This window comes from Crocodylus porosus, unplaced genomic scaffold, assembly GCF_001723895.1.
Source record: "Crocodylus porosus isolate Cpor-Errol unplaced genomic scaffold, CroPor_comp1, whole genome shotgun sequence".
NCBI lineage: Eukaryota > Metazoa > Chordata > Crocodylia > Crocodylidae > Crocodylus > Crocodylus porosus.
The window spans coordinates 1,547,038-1,568,033 of NW_017728934.1; the positions used below are offsets into that span (position 1 = coordinate 1,547,038).

At 45.0% G+C, this 20,996-nt stretch overlaps 1 protein-coding gene across 1 annotated transcript in view; it reads right to left on the reverse strand.

Moving 5' to 3' along the window:
* The window catches only part of LOC109317479 (embryonic pepsinogen-like), a 17,559-nt gene extending 9,336 nt beyond the window's left edge, over positions 1–8,223 (reverse strand). The window contains exons 1-6 of the mRNA XM_019546187.1: positions 8,168–8,223; positions 7,525–7,681; positions 4,893–5,010; positions 3,765–3,883; positions 2,468–2,667; positions 1,553–1,666 (exon numbers count right to left, since the gene is read on the reverse strand). Coding sequence (XP_019401732.1) covers positions 1,553–1,666; positions 2,468–2,667; positions 3,765–3,883; positions 4,893–5,010; positions 7,525–7,681; positions 8,168–8,223 — 764 coding nt within the window. The remainder of the gene's footprint in view (positions 1–1,552; positions 1,667–2,467; positions 2,668–3,764; positions 3,884–4,892; positions 5,011–7,524; positions 7,682–8,167) is intronic.
* Between the last annotated feature and the right edge of the window lie 12,773 nt (positions 8,224–20,996).

Sequence of the window (20,996 nt, forward strand, 5' to 3'; positions counted from 1 at the left end):
AGTCAATCTCCTGCTTGCAGTCCCTGATGGCACGCAGTCTCTGGACTGTGGCCTGGAGCTCCTCCAGCTGACGCGCCAGAGACCCCAGTAGGGAGCAGACCCCGCAAGGGGAGGTGGCCATGCTCAACTGTCATAGCATGAAGGATGCAATCCAAAGCCCAATGAAGTCAAGAGGAGCCTTCCCACGCCCACTAAGGTTAGCAACAGCCCCAACAAAAATTGACCCAGATTCCAGTCCAACTCTTTGGATAATTGAACTCTGGCAATTCATACAAGTTGGGGATCTGGAACTGTTCCATGCTCAGCTGGGGCTGATCCAACTCCAAGCTCCAGCTGGAGGTGATCAGGGCCCTGACTGGGTGATCGCCAGGCCCCTCAGGAGGAGGTGCCACCCACACTGGCCTTCATAAGCTCAGACCTCCCAGCTGACAGCTGTCTGAGCACCTAGACTGCCTGTCTGCGTCTCCTGGGCTGCTTGGAACCTCGCTAACCTGCCCGACTGCTTGCTTTCGCCTAGATCCTGAATCCTGCCTCACCTGAGCCAGTACATTGCACTGCCTGAACCTGTGCCTCACTCCTGCCTTGATCCTTCTCTATGTCCTGTCTGTCCCTACCGCTATGCCTGCCTGATCCCATCTTGGACTGGCGTTCCTGTCTTGCCTGTTGCTGAGTGGTCCTGTCCTTGGCTTGGACTTAATGGTACAACCAAGGGTCTTCTTTGGGCCTGATCTCATTACAACTCTGTCTTGTTGCTTTGGACTCAGGCTGATACCCAGTTTGGGAATAAATTGCTTCAGACCGCTGTGTGTGGAAAGCCTCTGTGAAGCAGGGGCTATATCACTTCAAGATGGCAAGGGTCCATGATGAGCTAGAGAAGAGGAATTAGAGGCCAGTACTCAGCATGCCAGTGCAAGCTCAATCGAGTTTGTATGTGCAACTTCCTGAAGGATCTGCCTGTCTTGCATTGGACTCCTCAGCCACTCAAGAAGCTGTGGTGGTACCCAGTAACCTACCCAGGGTGCAACCCTCATGGTCTCCTGAGACCAATGGCTGCCAATGACTGATACCTGACTTGACGTCAGTGCTGTCTATGGTAACTCCTGCTCTAGCATGTCCCCTTGGACTGACTGCCCACACCCCAGTCCAACCTTACGTGTGTCCTGTCTCTTCTACCACATATCTGTAATGGAGATGATAGCAGAAGATCTTTATAATGATTATTGTAAAAGTCTATAGGGATGTGAAGTGACATCATCAGGGTCACCCTGCCAATCAGTGCAAAGGTTGGGAACAGATTGGTTTCCTAAGTTCCAGGCAGATGGGGCCTGGGGCCAAATTTACAAAGGTATTTAGACACCGAGGGATGCACATTGCACCTAACAGGATTTACATTAAGGCCTAATGGGGTTTGACACCACTGACATCCTGACTCCTAAAGTCAATGTGAGTCAGGTACTAATGGAGGAAAAATGAGCTTTGGGTTTATAATTGCAATTGTGGAAGTGTACCAAAGAGTATCATAGTTATTTAATTACCTTTGTTTGTTACGTACCTGTCCATTGAGATCTGCCAATAGCCCTGGTAAGAGACAGGGATCCAGTGGATAGGGCCAGTAAAGTAGGATTCATCAATTCCACCAAAAATGAGCATACTACCAAATACCTTTCTAAAAATGAGGAATGCATATAATTAGTTGAAATACCAGTGTCAGGTGCTGTACAAAAACAGAAACTAAAAAAGACAGTCCTTTACCAACAAAGTACAGCCTCAGGAATGGACTGTTCTTAATAATAATTGCTTTCCTTCAAAAACAGGAGAAAACATGTACACTTGTTTCTAACTCAGTCATTTCAGACAAATAATTGATTTAAGTATATTGCCACCAGCAAAACCATGAATCATTTTTCACCATTTGCTATTCTTCTGTTTAAAATCCTTTAAGTCATTTAGCAGGGGCAGCAGATTGTGATTTAGGTGACCAATTACACATCATAACAACTAGTGAATAATTTAGCTTTCCTAGGATACTTTTCACTAGTGCTTTCAACAGCAGTATCCCCATTTTATAGAGCCAGAACCAAAGGAACACAGAAGAAGATTGTCTTGCCCCGGATCACATAGCAAGTCAGGCTAGGGTGAAACCCAGGCTAGCACCATAATCACTGCTTGCTAAAGAGTCATTGGTAAAATCCCATGGACTGAGATCAGGACTTTGTTTCAATGCGGAGGCGATGTGTTCTTGCAGACTGTACGCCACCATGGAAGTTGGGAGAGCAGGGCTCTACTCCTGGTTCTACCACTGGTGATGGGTGACTGTAGGCAAGTCATTGCACCTTTCTATGCCTGAGACTTTGCATCTATAAAATGGAGCTAACAGCAGCAGAGAGCAACCAAAGGATCTTGGTTCCAGATTTTCCACCACACTCCTATGGAAATGCATCACGTCCACGTTTAGCAAGTCACTTACCGACCCAGATACACTGAAAACAAGTGCTGCTTCACCAAATTCTTGATCATCAAGTTGTCAAAGACAGGAATAAGTCCTTCAACAGCTATATCTGGATAGGCCAGGCCCAGGATCCCATCAAAATCGGTGTAGGCAAAAGTAAGTCCTGGCTCGCTGGTTGCCAGTGCTAACTGCTGGTTTGTGTCGATGAAGGTGGAGAGCTGGGAAAGAGAAGGGTCAGTTCTTTAGCTCCTTATCTGGCCAGAAAACCACTGAGTTGATCAGTATTTGAAGGAAATATTATATAAAAGCAATGCTGAGCAGATAAGACTGTCCTTAGAAAAGATGTTTTTGCTGCTCTGTGCTTTATGCATCGTGACAGCAGGAAAGACGCACACAACTTGAGTACTCATGGAGTCATTTACTCCGGTTTTCACTCCTCTTCTAGGCAAGCTCTGACCAGTCAAGCTATCTCCCCTACCACTGAGGGACCAGACACAGTCACAGTGCCTACTGTGGGCAACTGGCTTGAGAGAGCTGATATATATCTGCTCCTCAAAGTGCTCACAGCTCTCAATGCCTGAAGATGCGTTGGGACTTCACTGGAGGTATTCACCCCAGGAAAAGACAGACTGGCAGGGCTCTGGGGGATGGCAGAGTGGGTAATGTGCTTGCAGAATGGTCCCCTCCCCCAGCTGCCTATTGCAAAGATGCTGGTTTAGCACTGGGTGGATGGCCTTTACGATTGTTTGTCCACTCACTTCTGGCACCACCTCCGTGGAGAGTTATATAAGAAGGGAGCAAAAGAAAGCAGTGCTCCCATGAGGTGTGAAAGAGGCAAATACTTGTACTGTGAGTATACTTTGCATGGGCCTATGGCCAGGACAGAGGGAAGCTGGTTGTTGTAAACCTATTGGTGAGCAAGAGATGAGCTTATAGAGCTGCATCCTTAAAAGGGTATTGTACAGTGGCAAAATACCACCCCCCCACCCCGCCCATGAAGAGGAGACATCTTGGGAAATTGGATGCCCTATGGCATGTGTCCCTGGGGCAATGGGCCTGTTTCCCACCTCTTAGCCAGGAGTTATGCACCTAAGTCCTTTTGAGGGTCTGAGCAGTCGTGCCAAGTGGTACAACTAAGCGTGTTTCATTGTTTGCATAACAGCCAAGGCTTAAGTGGCTTTATTCAGAGAGTCACCATTTATTGTCTCCTCCAGAGTGAGATCCCCAGCAGGTGCAAGCTGTGTAGTGCCATGCCACTTGTGAATCATTGACATAACGGGGAGGGCTATATCCTCTTTGCCATATTAGTACTTACTAGCACTATATCAGATCCCACAACTCCGGCCATGCTGCCCATGCCATATTGAATGGATATGTTGTATCCTGCACTCTGGTAGGTGGAGGATTTTGATGCATTAAACATCCTGTGATTTTCTGCAAAAGAATATTTAGAACAAGTGTCAACATCCAGCCCTAGTATAAAGAAGAGGGTAAAGCTCAGCACATAACAAGGTTTACCCAGCTCCAACACTCAGATGACTACAGTTGTGGGCAGTGTCTCAGGGCGAGTGAGAAGCAATTCTTTCAGACCCCCTCTCCTGCTGTGCTGTTCCTTAGGTCTTAACCACTGGGCAAGCCTACATGTGTGCTTTATGTGCAGCAGCCTATTTTACTGTGCATTAAGAGTTACGTTAAAAAACATGCAATTATGCTACTGTGCAGTGAAATAAGCTGCTATGCATTAAGCACAACTTTAAAAACACACACTTTTGGTAGTGCATATTAGGGCAGCCTAATACTCATTGATTTAGTATGTCACATTGAAGGTCCTAAATTTAACGTGCATTATGAAAAGCGCATTAATGCACACGTAGACGCACCCAGTATCATCAACTCCACTTACACATGGGCTTAACTTTACTTGCATGGATAGTCCCATTAAAACAAAGAAGACAACTAGCACTGTGAGCAGAATTAAGCATGAGGCTCTTTGCAACACAAGATGTGAACAATTCTCCAAGGCATCCTGGAGCACTTTGAGATCCAAGGCCATGGGGTGCCACACATTGTTAGCACTGTTAGGTGTGCAAACCTTATCCGGGTAAACCCAGAGATTTCAGTTATAATCCACAGTGTACTAACCCTTTCTAAGATCTAAGTTCCTTGCAACAGAAGAATTGCTCTAGTGTTTTTCTGTAGTCAAAAAAATGAATGAAAAGTAAGAGTTGGCATTTTGTGAGGAGCGTCTTGAGCCTGCTGTGGGATTCCTTGAGCCTAAAAAGGTTGAGAACCAGTGGCAGAGGGCCACACTGGGAGTTAGGTTTGAAATGGGCATTAAAGCCAGGTGTGCTGAGTAGCAGATATAGGGTCTCTCACACTATCTGTTCCATCACAGCCTAGTAAAGGAGAAGTGTAGAGGGGGAGGACACATTCAACTACTTACGGCAGGCCAAACTCTGGCAGGTGACGGAGGGAACCCAGAGGTTGGATGAACCGGTATCAAATACAACATTGAATCCCTGGGGGGGGGTCCCAATGTAGATTGTTCCATAGTACTCTGTCTGTTCAGGTAAGAGAGACAACAGTGATTCTCACAGCTAATTATACAAATATGTGTCTTCGACATATAAAATACTTCACTTCAGGCATGCGAAATGCTCACAGGAATAAGCACCAAAGGCCAGAGCCAATAAAGGATGTAAGCATCTGGACAAATCTCACTTCAGGCACCTAGTCCGAACTTATCAGTGGGAAAGCCCCTTCTCAGCTGCTGCCTCAGATTGCATGTGCCTGAATTCTGGGAGTGCTGCTATTAGTGACCTAAAGCTCCTAGGCACTGAAGCTGTACACCTGCAACTGTCTCAGGTTTGAGACGGCAAAGCAGCTTGGGCTGTAGCTGGTTGGGATCCTGAATCAAGGCTTTCCTCTCAGTGGGTGCAATTAGTGCAGCTGAATAAACTCCAGGACAGTTCACGCTGCAGTTTGTTGCTCCCAGGTGCAGTGTTTATATGTGCGTTCAGGCCCTCAGCAAATTGACCCAAGGTGGTGCAGCCCCCTGCCAGTCAGCCTGCCAGCCTGGAGCTGCTCTGCCCTGGCACAACATGCTGCAGAGGGGCTGGCTGGGTCAAAGGGTGCTACAGTGTAGGGCTAGATGGCAGGCTGTAGCACTCTTGTGTCCCATCCAGCACAGGTCACCATCTACATGTGCATTGTGACACACCAAATAACTCTGCCGCAGGATAGTACTTGTGTTGGGCAGTACTATCTTACAACGGAGTTAATTTGCTAACTCCAGTCCAATAGCGTTGCGTGTGTAGACAGTGACGCTTTAGTGCAGAGCTAATTAGTCAACTCTGCAGTAGAGCACACATGTAGTTGCCCCCACTGAGTCCCCACCCCAGAGCCAGCTTTTGAGTAGGGCAAATGGGGCAGCTGCGCTGGACATTGCGCTGAGCACATTGCCACACACTGCAATGAGCCTTGCCTCCAGTTTTTAGACTACAAGGCAGAAGAACTGTAGTTGAAACATGGGAAAAATCAAATTCAAAAGGCTTTTCCCCTTGTGTTTTCCGTTGTCTCACTGGGTTCAGACAAGTTGGCTGCTCCATATGCAAACACTTCTTTGTAGCCATTAGCATTCTTCTGATACTGTTCGTCACTGTTGCAAGCACTGAACACAGTTTCCAACATGAGTCTGAAAAACAACCATGTAAGATCAAGTCCGTGCTAAGAACAACATCATGGTTTGATGGAGGGTGGAATATCACAGTCAGCCAATGACCCCTACTGGTCTTTGCTGCAAAAAGTCTAAAAAGTTTTGCTTCAAAGCTAAATGAACCTTTCCATACCACTTGCAAATCTTTCAATAGCACGAGCATGTATTTTACTTCATTCGGAAATATAGCCAGCTGCCTACAAATCTTGTCCATTTATTTTTGTAAATGTATTTAGATACTTAAATGGCTGGTACCTAAATGGAGCCCTAAGGTCCTGGCCCAAAGGACACTGGAGCCAGCAGAAGCCTTTCTACTGACTTCAGTGGGCTCTTGATGGGGGCACAAAAGCCCTTAGCACCAGGAGCACAGAGCTGTGCTGCCATTGCTGTAGCATGGCAGGACTTGCACATGTAACCCATGGATGCTTGAGGTTGGTGCCTGAGGCCAAATCTACTTGCAAGGTCTCATCTTGTGGGGTCCAATCCAGTTGACAATCCCACCAGGACAGGAACAGGTAAATGCAGTAGGGAGAACATGTGAACCACAGCTGATTCCCAGACACAAACATACCGTATTGTCTTGCATACAACAAGCCCCTTTTCCCAAAACCCCATGCTCAATATTGCGGTGTGACTTATATGAGGGAAATATGGTACAAGCAGTTTCTGCCAGTTACTTAGCAGAAATGAAAGTAAAATCTGGACTCAGAGGGACACAGGCAACTGCTAGCAATGCTACGGGGGTTATGTGCACCCCCTGACAGGGCTGTCTCCTGCCCCGATGCTGCCAGTGGCTTCTGCGAGTGCTCACCAGCCCCATCTCTGCCGCCAACCACTTCTGCAGGTGCCCCCCCAGACTCAGGAGGCACCAATTGCCCATGCACAGGAGGCAGAACAAGGAGCAGGCTGGGCTCGTTCGCTGCTGCTATTCAACTACTTATTATGAGGAAAGGTCTTCTTTTCCCTTCAGTTTGCCTTTCAAAATCAGGGTGCATATTTTATTCCAGGTCATTTTGTATGTGAGAAAATGTGGTGATAGGGGCTTTGGTCTATATTGACAGAGAGACCTACCCATCAAATACATCAGCCTTGGGATCCCCATGAAACCTATAAAGCAAGCATAATGCACAAGGCCGAATTAACCCTGTAGTGGGCCCTAGGCAGACAAACTCGTTGGCCCCTATACTATATAGTTATCTTAATTTTTTCACTCAATAATACTAATATGTAAAATAAGAACAACTGGGCCCCTCCTTTACTTAGGGCCCTAGGCAAGTGCCTAGCTTGTCTGTGTTGATAGAGCCCTGATAATGCACTTTCCTCCATGCAACGAATGAATTGTTCCAGAGCATAAACTCACATCAAAGTAGTTCATGAGTGGCTCGTAGACACCCTGGGAAGCAAACGAGCGTGCATATTTGGTGCCGATGTCATAGTGATGCTCCTTCAGGAAGTCTTCCAGCAAGCCTTTTTGCCTCAGGATTTCCCTCGTCTTCTTCCCTCTCTGCAAAGGTATCCTTGTGTGCAAAAAAAAAAAAAAAACAACAGCCAAGATCCCCAATCACTAATGTCCTGCAACAGACTTTTCTTGTGCACTGAGCCTAAGAGAAACAGTTTACATTAAAGCCATCAACTCCCACGACATTTGAAATGGGTTTCCTTATTCGGCTGATGGAATCAACATTTTTAATCGCTCGAAATACTCCTCTTCTTATCAAGCATGGGTATAGTCTCACTACGGCCGGCACAAGTGTCTTCTCCATTTGGAATGGCCTTGTCCTTCTTATAACTTCCCATCTCCTCCCAGACCTCATCTGAAAAGAGAGCTTTCCTCCTTCCCCTGTTTAAGCTTGTTACATTTCCTATCCCTCTGTTGTTAGATTAAATGACCTGGGAGCCAGAAGGGACCATGAGATCATTTTATCAACATGCTTTTTTTTTAAAGCAAGCTGGTTAGCAGCAGCAGCAGCAGAGCAAGAAAAAACAGTAAAACAGCAACATACCTAGTAAAGCCTTCAGAGAGGGCAAAAAGAGCACAGAGAACCACCAAGACCTTCATCCTTCTGTTTCTACAAAGATTGCTGCAGATGCGGGGCTGTTGAACACAACTTGCTTGCTTTTATGATCTCAGGTTGACCCTCCTTTTCCATCCAAAAAAGAAGTCAGATTACAGGAGAAATTCCAGCTCAATCTGATGATAGGAGATCACTCTGCAAACACCACAACAGCTGACCAAGGACTAACCCCATAGCACACAGTTTCCAACATCAATACATTGTGCTGAAGAACAGCACACATGTTACTTGTGTGAAGCAGATTGTGCCTGTGATAATCAGGAGTGCTTTGACAGGGGGCACAGTAAGATGAACAGCTGCTGCCAGATGACTGCACCCCTGGTAACATGTGGCCACTTCTGCCCTGTGCCCTGCTTCTGCCCAGAGCACACAGTCACCCTGGTAGGTACCCAGGCACACAGTTACCCTGGTTGGCTTTGGCTGGAAAAGAAGTCTTATGCCTGCCCTTCACTGTTGCAGAGAACAGAAATGCAAACAAAGAATGTGATATCATCTAATGCCAAAATGTGATTAGGGTATTTGCTGCCTCCTATTTGGTGGCAATTATGAAATGGGTCAAATCGCACATACCACTACCTGCGGAGATGGTCCAGCTCCCCAGTGTCACCTGTTATTAGCACAGAATCACACTGTAGAGTCAGAGGCAAACACTGAGAAAGGTGACCCTCAAGCAAAGGTAACATCACGTAGCCCTTATCCAGCAATATAGGGAACAGCAAAAAAAGATTGAAATCATTTCCGTACGCCAATGTCAAACATGCCGATAACAGCAGAAGGCATCAGATTGCCTTTGTGACTTACAGGAGGGAGAGAAGGAAACTGCTTGTAAGGGGCCAGTCTGGCATTATCTGTCATCGGAGGAGCCAGGCATGGGTCTTGTGGTGAACGGTGTTTTTTATGAATAGGGGACAGGCTCTGTGGTGGGTTGTTTGCAGGTGGGAAGAGGAAAACATAGACTCAGATAAAGAGAATCCCCCAAACACTCAGATATCATAGTCAGGCTCCTAGCTGTGCGGAGATGGCTTCTTGAAAAGCTGAGAAGAGAGATGAAAGGGAACTTAAAGCTATTAAAAAATTCAAGGATCCTAGTTTGTAGTACCCAAGGTATATTTAACCAGCACCCCAAATAAGAACTGCAGTGTTCGTTTGGAGAGCCAAAGACTGGGAAAATACTGTTCTCCTTTCTGACTCAAGCAAATAGCTCAGATTTGGGCTCTGGCCAGTCATTCCAGATAGGAAGAGAGAATGGTGGTATTTCTTTGATGTAATCTTACATATTTATAAGAAATCTATAAAGTCCTGTTTTCCTGAACACAGTAGGAGGAATCAGGGAGGAGGAGACAGCTATTTTCCTCACAAATGCCAGCTTCTTTCAGCCAGCATCCCAACCCAAAAGTACATCTGAGACTTTTCCCAGGTTTCTACTCCCCGTGGCTGTCCCCTTGCTTCTCAGCTGGAGCTGCCACCTTTGCCCAACAGCCCTAAAAAGAGCTCAGCAAATTTTCTGTAACATTTCCAGAATCAGGAGGAGGTGCAGATGTCAGTCTGTTCCCATGCTGCAGCACAGAGGACTGCAAGGTAGGATAGGAGCTGGAGAGGTTTGAGCTTCAGGTATGTGAGCTATAAGAGCGGAGGTGATTGTGAGACTGTTTTCCCAAAGCAGAGTGCCTGCTTAGCTCGTATGTGTAAAAACTCAGTGGTCAAGCAGTGTCTCATATTTGGTACTATACTGTATATACTCTATACATCACTTGTCACTTCACAGTAATCAAGGGGCTGAAACTCTCATATTGTTGTTGCAGAAATTGCTGCGGTTCGGTTTCTCGGGAGGCAAAGAACTCTCAGACACACGCTATTAGCAACACAAAAGGTATATTTGCAAATAGGGTCAGAGCGAAGACAAAAGACCACACTCTGCCCGCGGGGAAAACTTCTCAGCGGGCTTTATCCCCTCTCCCCTGGGCACGTGTGCAAAAGCAGGAACTCTTACAACTCATTTCCGGTTCATACAAACATATATGAAATGACGTCACGTCATCCGTCACATGTGTATTATAATTAACTACTTAAGTATGCGGGGCGGATAGGCTTATATGCATTAGCTGGTTACGCATGCTTAGAAAGCTCTTTAGGTTACCAAAAGTTCAAACTTTCTCTGTCCCAAGGACAGGATCATTAAAAGTTGCAATTACTCTTATCTGCATTAGAAAATGAAGAAAGCATGAAAGGGAGTGTGATTTAGTGTAACAAAGAGATAGTAATTTGCCAAAGAAGAAATGGGAATGATACCTTAATACAAAGAGCCCTTGGTAGCTTCTCCTCTACCCCCTCCTCCCACCAGGGAGAGCTGGCAGCTGTGCTGTTCTAACAACACTATTCATAATGCATTTTTAATAATATTTCTAACATTGTTATGCTGCAAAAACTGCAGCTTGAGAGGCAAATCTCCATCAGCTGTTGGCACTGGATGACCTAGGGCACAGAGTGTGTAGAAATGAATGTGTACTAATTTGGCTCACTTTGGGGTTAGAGCAACAGACACCCGATGTACAGCATTTTACTGGTGTAAGTCACTCCGTTCGGATGTAATGTTACTCCTTGTAAATTGAGTAGTACCTATGGACTTTCGGAAGTTACTCTGGTACACTGATCATCATGTGTCTGCTCCCCTCAGGAGTTTTACCCTGGGTTAGCCATTGCCTCAATGCAGACTGGCTCCTCGCCAGACACTAAGAACACCTACTTCAGGTATCTCAGTTGGGAGTCATACGTCTGCTTCTTACATCAGAGTTCATTTACAGTATTCACTTGCATACCACATGCATCTTTCCCCCAAAACTGGCCCTTCAAAGCAGGGAAGCTGATTTTCTGCACTGGAACAGAAGCATGGAGAAAAGCAATGGCTGCTGCTTCTTTCGTTTCTCTTCCAGGCAGCAAGCAGCAGAGGCAGAGTTTTACTAGAGGTAGCTCTCTCACAGCCCTCCCATTTTGGCAGCTGGTTTTGGCTGAGTGGTCACAAACTTCTCGAAACTGGGCAGCAGCTGAGAAGCGTAACTCTATTTTTTCTCTGAGCAGGAAAGAGAAGGGGAAGTGAGCTGGAAAGAGGGCTCCCCCCAGTTCCATGAGTCAGCTTTTTGGTCAGGACTCTGGGGAAAAAAAATGTTTTTCATTCGGCTTCCAAAAAGCAAGGTGTGCATCTTATTTGGGGGTATGGTATGCAAGACAGTATGATATTGTAGTATACCAAACCGGATGAATTACTCTATAGTAATCATTTGTATGCCCTCTGAAAATACCTTTTTTATTTCTTCGGTAGAGATTAGCACTTGTTCCTTATGTACCAGTGAATATTGGCTGGCACATTTCTAGTTTACATGGTCTTTGAGGGACTGGGGCCTGATGGACTGAAGAACGCCCCCCGTTAAGTCTGAACCCTAATGAACAAAAGGAAGGCATGTGGCATTTGTCTCTTGCTAAATGACTCTTTTTCACTGGCCACTGGAGTTGCTGGCTCTCTCAGTGCCCAGCAGTGAATCAGCTGCATTTGTGAGACCATGCCAAGGCTAATTTAACTTGTGCTTTTTCAGTGTATCATACACGCAGTCTTTTGTAATAACTAGAACATCTATATCAAGGGTCAGCACCCCTGGCATGCATGCCAGAGCATGGCACGTGAAGCCATTTTGCATGGCCTGCCATAGCAGGCCCTGACCCTGGGCAGCCCCCTGCCACTAGCCATGGAGCCCAGGCTGCTTGCAGCAGGCATTGGGGAGGCTGAAAGCTCTGCTGCAAGCAGCCTGGTCTTCATGGCAGGTGGCAAGGGCCTGCCCAGAACCTGGGCTGCTCACAGCAGGCAGTCAAGGAGCTGCATCAGGGTCTGGAGACCTGGGCCTGGCTTGGTGCCAGCCATGGCTGCATATGTGGGCGCATGGCAGCACTGCCACAACAAGGATTGGGCTCCTCACCTTTCTCCCCCCATCCATTCCTGGCATGCCAACATTTTTCAAGTCAAGGTTTGTGGGGGGTTTTGGCACTCAGTCCAAAAACTGTGCGGACTCGTAATCTATATATAGTGTGATAGCAGCACTTCCAGTCTAGGTCGTTGAGAGCTTTGAAATCAGGACACCTTTTCTGGCAGATCGCAATGATGTGATTTCACCTTGGAATGAGAACATTAAACAGCAAATGATACACAGGTGCAAGAGAGCTATTAGGTAGAAAGGGTGCTTGGCCTTTCAGCAAACAATGTGATTAAATTCTAGCTTAATCAGCCTTTGATATCATTGACCATGAAGTCCTGTTAACTTCCCCACAGACCCTGGCTGGTGAAAGATTAGCCTGAACACAACAAAGATTGATACTTGTCGGTTTGAGGAAAGGTCTAGGCCAGGGCTTCCCAAACTATGGTATGCATACCCTTTAAGGGTAAGCAAGACATCTCTGAGGGGTACGTGGGAGAAAGTGTGTAATGGCAGATTTTATTTTCATTATAATAATAATGGGCATGTAAGGAGTCAAAATATAAAATGTATGCTGGTAGGGGTATGCAGGCAGCTGGTATGCAACAAGAAAAAGTCTGGGAACCTATGGTTTAGACAGCATAGCAGAGATGGGGTCTATCCTGCCTTTCTAAGTGGATGTCAGTAAAGACCACAAGCTGTAGGTGCACCTGGATCCCTGAATGAGCCCCAAGTTCCAGGAAACATGGATCAGTGGTGACCAAGGAGAACCTCTTTCCATATGTATGAGTCTGGAGGCTTTATCTGATTTGCAACTTGTCACAGTTAGACTTCTGAACCACAGACTGGATCAGGGCATTGTGTTGTGAACTCCTCCCATCATGTTTTGGAAGGCTGTAATTGCTCTGGCACTCCCTGCTGTGGTCACGACCACCCTGTAGACCACCAAAGCCCTTTGCACAAGTCTGGATCTACTTTTGAAAGCTGCTTATGGGCAACAGCTAAAGTAGACCGTGACTTCCAATAGACAGGATTGTATCTACATGGTAAACTTAGTGTCCTCAAGCTTTCTGTGCTGCTCTGGAAGGACTGCCTCTGACACAGATTGCAATATAGTTGCATCTGTGCAGACTTTTGCATGTTTTAATTAGCACTACTGAGTTGCAGGGCCAATTAGCTGACCCCTAGCTAATTAGCCTGTCAATGGCACCGCACAGACTGCTTCTGGTTTTTTGGTCTCAAAAAATCTTCCTGAAGCAGCACAGTCAGGATGAGGATGCTGCTACTGGATATAATAAACCTACCATGTGGACATAGTTTCAGCAGACTGTGAAGTGGGGAAGCATATGATACCAGTTATCCATCTGGCACGCTGTAATTGCAGCATGTTGAAGCAGCCCCATCGCATGTCTACAAGCACCCTTAGAGGTTCTGGGCCCCACAGCTGTTAGCTGCGATTTCATGGTCTGCATGGAAGGTGGCGACCCCAGTCCTGACTTCCCAAAATCACCATCAGAGCTGATACTAACTAGTAACTAACCTCCCTTCATGCCCAGTCACAGCTCAAACAGCCAAGTAATGAAGACAGAAAGGGGACTGACACCCATTTCCTCAGCTGGTATAAACTAAACTGAAATTGCTGTAATGATATCGCTGAGGCTGCAATGATTTTCACTAGCTGAACATTAGGGCTGTGGAAAATTTCGCTGGCTGTTTCATTTTGAAACAGCAACATCGAAACAAAACAAAGGCCCTGGAAATAGATTTGAAACAAAATGAGGCTGGTTGAAATGTTTTGCAAGTTGAAATGTTTCGACCATAGGCTGGGGATGGGAAGTCAGTCCGGCTGGGCTGACTTCCCATCCCCAGTGCAAGATCTGGTAGGGATGGGAGGCAGCCCAGCTGGGCTGCTTTCCTATCCCTGGCAGGATCTAGCACTGGGGATGGGAAGTTAGCTCAGCTGGTCTGACTTCCCATCCCCAGCAAAACTTGAAACAGCGTCAAAACAGCCTTTCGGTTTCAACAGAATGGAACAGAACAGCTGTTTCAATTCAAAATGAAACTCGAGACAAAACACCGTTCTGTTGAAACCCAAGGTGAAATGAAACGGTGCCATTTCACACAGCCCCACTGAACACGTATCTTGGGATTATGTTCTCTTCATTAGAAGTGAACATCACATATGAACTCTTTTTATATATATATATATAAAAATATGTATACACACAGTACTTTTTCTTCTACAAGTGCATGCTCCTCTACACATTAGATCAGTGGTTTTCAAAGTTTGTTGAGCCCTAAAAATTTTTGAATGAAAGTGCAGACCCCTTTGAATGATAAGTGAGGAATCAGGGTCATCTTTTACAGACCCAATAGGTATATTCTGTGGACCCCCAGGGGTCCATGCACCACAGGTTGAAAACCTCTGCATTAGTTTGGCTCCTTTAACCTCAAAGCAGTCCATGCAAGCACAGAATCAGGAGATCACCTAAAGAAAACAGGACAGAGAGAAAATCTTTTAGGTCCAGTTGTTGCTGATAGAAGAGGGAAATATTCTTCCTTTGAAAAAACCATGTCCCATGATGTACTGAAAAAAAACATGTTTTCGGCCCTAGGAGGCCATTACCTGAAACTGATTTACTTGAAACAAACACACTTTAAAAAGATAACTGAAGTTTATATAATTTGACCCAGAAAAGAGTTGTTTTGTATTGCGTTTCTCATGGGGATGGAATGTATCAGGCCTTTTTTTAAATATGAATTCATATTACATCTTTCCAAAACAGAACCTGGCACCCAAAATTGCTAGAGACCTTTAAGTTAATTTTTGATGAATACCTAGTTAATTTTCTCTCTAATAGGTTGGGTTTTTTTCCAGTTCTTATGTAAATCTATGCCCATGTTCACATGCTGGTTTGTCTATGGGTTTATGTAGATTTAATTCAGCCTTATATAGACCTTGGGTGTCCAGATATGCTATTCAGGTTTTTAGGCATGCAATGACTTTCATATTCAAAATGATACTTACGTAATAGAACAGCCTCCTAGTGCTACTATTTAAAACAGCTGAAATATAACACACGTTCTCTGCTAGGAGGCAAATGAAACAAGAAGCATTTGTAGAAAGTGAAACAAGGCTGACTTGACAGGGCTTGTGTTTGCATGACTGTAGAATAAGGTGGGCTGTCAAGTTAAACTGGTTTAGGTATTTCTGATCCAGCAGGGCGCCTTGTTCCTAATCAGTTTAGCTTAATAAGAACTTCCACACAGTCCATCTGAAATCTAAAATAGTCATTCTGGGATAACTTCTCCTGTCACCAAATCCTGGCACTGACTAAAGACCGCAGGAATATCTAATAGAGAAATCAAGTAGAGCTGCTCAATATTTTATGACCTAAAAATGTTGGTCCAACCACAAGAAATTTTTTTTATAGGAGAACAGTATTGTTTCCAACATTATGTTTTGATCTGAGATTTCACACAGTGAAATGAAACAATGTTTTATTTCATTTCAGACCTGTACTTCTCATTTTTCCCAAAATGATACACAAACAGCATGTTTTTGAATTCAAGAGCAGTTCTCAGTAGGGTAGCCATCATAGAGGATAGTCCAGTTGTCCTCTCTCCTCTATTGATACGAAACCAGATGCCTTTATGTCCTCTATTTTTCTCTTGTCTAAAGGTTGTCTTTGCAGAGAAAAATACAGGACATAAAGGCGTCTGGTTTTGTATCAACAGAGAACAGAGGACAACTGGACTATCCTCTATGATGGCCAAATAGGAGATACAAACTTGTCCACTTTTGTATCAATAGAGGACAGGCGAACTGTCCTCTGTGATGGCTACCCTAGTTCTTGGGTTTTGTTTCCAAACTTCCTGTAAAAACTCAAGGCATTAGAATTATTTATCATCCAACATTTTCTGCAGGGAAAAAGTGAAACTAATAGTATATGCAAAGGCCTAGCAGGGTGCAAGCATCCTCTTAGTGTAACTGAAGACTTGAAATATGTGCAGAGTGTGTTTGCGTAGCTGTGGTATGTGCTTTCCTGGACTGTGCGCTCAAATTTTTGAACTTCATCAGGAGTAGAGACAGTGACCATTTTGTTCTCCAGAATACTACGCTATTTACACAAAAAGTATCTGCCCTGTGTTCTCTCCTAAGTCACCTTTACTTGTTACTGGTCTCCCATAGCGTGGCACTCAGGGGATGTGCTACACATGCAGTTAATGTGCCTGAATTTTCTGCACAGAAAATTCAGTCTTGTTACTGCGCTCCCAGGTGCACATCTACATGTGCACCCCTGTCAGGAGCAAATTGTGCCTGACAGGAACAGCCCAGTTCAGGGCTGCTCCTTCCCTGCTCTGCCCCTGCTGCTGCAGCTAGGGGGAGTTCCAGGGGCTGGCAAGGGGCATGGGGTTGCAATCCCCACTGGGTGGGGAGAGCTGTGTTGGCTGCAGGAGCAGCTGTATCCCAGCCATGTGGGGATCAGGACCCATTTCAAACCCCATGTGGTGGGAAGACAGATGTCCCTGCAGCTGGCACAGTTATCCTGCCCACGTGGGGATCGGGACCTGTCCTGATCCCCATGTGGCTAGGAGACAACTGCCCCTTCAGATGGCACAGCTCTCTCTAGCAGGCCCCCTTCTGCCTGGGCCGGCTAGCAGCAAATTGCCAGTCCACATCTACACATGTGTATGGGGCATTAGCTAATGAGCCATGTATCTAGTACCTGTATGTGTTGGTACTAGCAAACAGCACATTAGAGTAATTTAATGTGCAGTAAGTTTTGTGCATGTGTAGATGGTGACACTTTACTGTGCAGCAAAGCATCTTGTGTAGACACTCCCAGTCTGAATTATTTCTGCTTTAAATTCTCTGCTGGAGTAGTCAGTAAAGTCGATGAGGTTGCATCCATTTAAATCAGAAGGGAATTTAGCCGTGAAAATGCCATGTCCCAACTCTGTGGCTGTGGCTAATAGTTTTACTACTACTGGATACTCATGTTGTTCCTTTAGCTCAAATGATGATTTCCAGTTCAAACCCTATGCACACTTCATGAAGGGAGTCATGCCAGTAATATTTTATTATGTTCCAACAATGAACTAGGCTCACATGGAAAAGTAACATAAGAAACAACAACATTAGCTCACTCACCTGGTGTAACACCCATTATGTTGTAGCCTGCAAAACAGGGCTTAGAAAATCAACAGCTTAGCCTGGGGGGGGACAATTATTTGGGTCTGGGGGCCACATGGGAAGCTTTGCGGAGCTGTCGTGGGCTGGGTCAGGTTCTGAGTGGAGATTGGGGGGTTTGTCTGGGTCCGCAGCTGCTGCTTCTGCATCAGTGCATCAGCCGTGGTCCTGGGCAGTTGCCCTGATCCCCACTGGGAACTTGCCAGCAGCATTCATAGTTGATGCCGGCACCTGGCCAGTGCTGCTTCTGGTGCACACATCAGGAGCTGGTATAAATTGCAGCTGCAGTTGGGATATGCTCACCTGTGCAGCTGGATGCAGCAGTCATGTGCCAGAAGCTGGTGTAAGCTGTGGATGGGGCCAGGACATGCCTGTCCACCTGGCAGCAGCTGGAGCTACTGGATCCCCGTACCTGCAGCCTGGGTACATTTAGCTGGTGGGCTACATCTGACCCGCAGCCCATCTTTTGCCCACCCCGTCTAAGCCCCTCAACAGATGCTCTAGATAAACCGGAAATACTTTCCCCTACCTCTTGTCTTTGTTTTTGTTTTTTTTTTTTTTAGAATATAAATAGAATGGGACAAGAACGTGTTTTTGAGGGTGGTTTTTGCTGGGGGAAGAGAGTTTAGGGTACTACCAATTGTGCAGGGGAAGAAATGTCCCAGTTGAGAATGAAAAGCTTTATTAAAATGTTTTGGGAAATCCAGCATTTAGAAATTCGTCATGGATCTAGTTTAAGTTTATACTTTAAAAAAATACCTCATGCTTTCCTTTGGGCTTTAATGTCATTTCACCCCAAAGTCTCAAAATTGACCAACCTGAAGTTTGGTAGTGAAATTCATGAAGAAACTTTGAGTAAGAAATCTGCAGTTTTCACTGGGGAAAAAATAGATGGGGGTCAGGAGCAGAGAACTTCACCTAACCCTAAGTCTACATTACAGGCAGCCAGGACAGTGTCCTCTTCTGTGAAACCCTGGTATCAGCTGAGCCCTTGGGTTGTTACTGGAATATAATATAGTGTTGAGCTGTACTCCATAAAAAATGATATATATAAAAAAAATCCCCTTACAATGAAGTACACTTACAATAATACAGTCATGTGTCCAATTTTCTCACATACATCTTACTAATTATCAGTCACATACAAGTAGAATTTTAATTTCCAGTGAACAAATGTGTCTGTGAATTTCAAAAGCAATATTTGCATTTTAGCACTCATCCTTTCTAAATAAAGACAAGCATACATTTTGCAAGAACTGCCACAATTAAACTCAACACACTACTACACACTTCAGTTTGTGTTCTTGGAGCAGAAGTTAAGATCAAATCTTTGAAAAGATCCTTTAAATCTTTTGAACAGCTTCTTTGACAAGGGAACATGGAGGAAGTTTCCCAAGCTGAGATCTTCTTCCAAAAGGTAACTTTTATCACACACCGAAAACCCATTATGTTTAATATCCTGCTTTCTTCCTGGAACAAGCTTGACAGACAAATATAAGATCTGCCCATGATATTGTAATTTTAGGGGATCTAGGGTTCAGACAAATGCACCATACTGGGCACATCTAGACATGGGCTTTAATGCTCATTAGTCTATTTTAATGCACATTAACGCATCATTAAAAAACCATGCCATTTAGTTAATGCACATTTAAATAAGCTAATGCACATTAAGTGTCACATAAGAACCATTCTCTTTAGTTAATGAGCATTAAGACAGGCTAATGTGCATTTTCCTAGTACCTCACAATGGAGGTACTAGGTTTAATGTGCATTAACAAAAGAGCATTAATGCATGTGTAGACACACGCACTGCAGGCACTTTTCCACCTGCTCCGGAGGAAGAGAGGGCAGCACTTCAATTAGAGTGGCTCCAAGAGCTGCTCTAATTAAAGCATCGCTGCGTCTTGTGTATCAGAGTCTAAAGGGAAGTACTAAAGCACAGCGCAATAACAACATTGCCATAGGGCAACATGTAGATGTGCCCAAAGTGATGGATCAAAGAGATCCAGTGATCTGCTTTGGATGGATCAAAGTGATCCATTTCAAGTGTTTATATTTCTTTCTAACTTTGCCTTACAGAAAGCTTGTGATAAAATTGAATGCATTGAAGTTGGCAGGGCCAGGAAAAATTCATCCCAAGGTACTAGAAGAGCCGGTTAAAAAAATCTCTGAGTGACTGGCAATTATGTTTGCAAAGTCATGGATGGCAGGCAAGGTCCCAGATGCTAAGGCAAGGACTGACAGAGAAAAAGAAGACCCAGAGAATTATGAACCCATCAGCCTGCCTTCTATACCTTGGAGGTTACTGAAGCAAATGATAAAATGATCCCTTCGTAAACAGCTGGAGGAGGAAGGGGTGATCACTAGCTGCCAATATGGATTTTTAAAAACAAATCATGCCAAACCAAATTGATATCCTTTGACAAGATAATTAGTCAGGTGGATGAAGGGGCATACTATACTTGGACTTGAAGGCTTTCAAGACAGTCCCATGTGACAGTGTCCTAATGAAATGGAGATGTGTGGGCGAGACAGAATTTTTGAAGGGGTGGACACACAATTGGTGGCATAACCACAAGCTGAGATCAAGTTTAAGTGGATCAAAGTCCGAATGGCAAGAGGTTTCACATGGCATTTCACAGGGGTCCACCAAGGGTCCAGTACTGGTTAACCTTTTTATTAATGATATGGTGACCAGGATAAAGAGCTTTCTAATCAAATTGGCAGATGACACAGGTCGGGCATCAGCTACCATACTGTGTGCAGGTTTGGTCTCTGCTGAGAAGAACAGAGAGAGCCTGAAGAGGCCTGTAACATGGATGATAAAGGGTTTGGGATGCAAGATATACAGGGAAAGAATGAGAGTGCTAAGTGTTTTTAATCTGGAGGAAAGGGGGACATACAATAGCCCTTTTCAATTATTGGAAAGGCTCCCATAGAGATGAGAGAGCACAACAGTTTTCCCTGCCATGCAGAGCTGGACACCAAGCAGTGGGTTTAACCTGCAATAAGGCAGATTCGGTTTAAATGTCAGGGAGAACTTCCTTGCTGTCAGAACAGCAGGACAGTGGAACAATGTACTATAGAAAGCCATAGAAACTGTAAAATGTACTGTTTGAAGCAGGGCTGGATAGGTATGTATTTGTCTGGGTTCAGAAGTAGCATCTGTGCAGGGGTTTGGGGACCCTTTCACCTCTGATGCCCTGAACACAAAATTAAGCTTCAAAAGTCATGCCAGAATAAAAACACGCCCATGCTTTGTTTCATAAAATGTGGAAATAACATTTGATTTTGTCAGAATTTCCCCCTCCCCTGATTTCTTCCCAAATGAAAGTCTGATGAAATCAGGCTGATTCCCAAAGCACTTTGACTGTCATGGAAATGCGTATCCCAATGGAATGTGAGTCTATCAATTTTTCCGTCTGGCTGCGCACAGGATTTTTAATAGCTATGTGTCTAATCACTGTCAGAAGCTATGTTACTATTTAGACATTGAGAATACGCTGGTTGTTTTGTCAGCTTCATTTTTCTGATTTTGGTGCATTAGCATAACTCTGTGCTTGACCCACAACGGGTCAAATTTGCCTGCCGGTGCTCATCT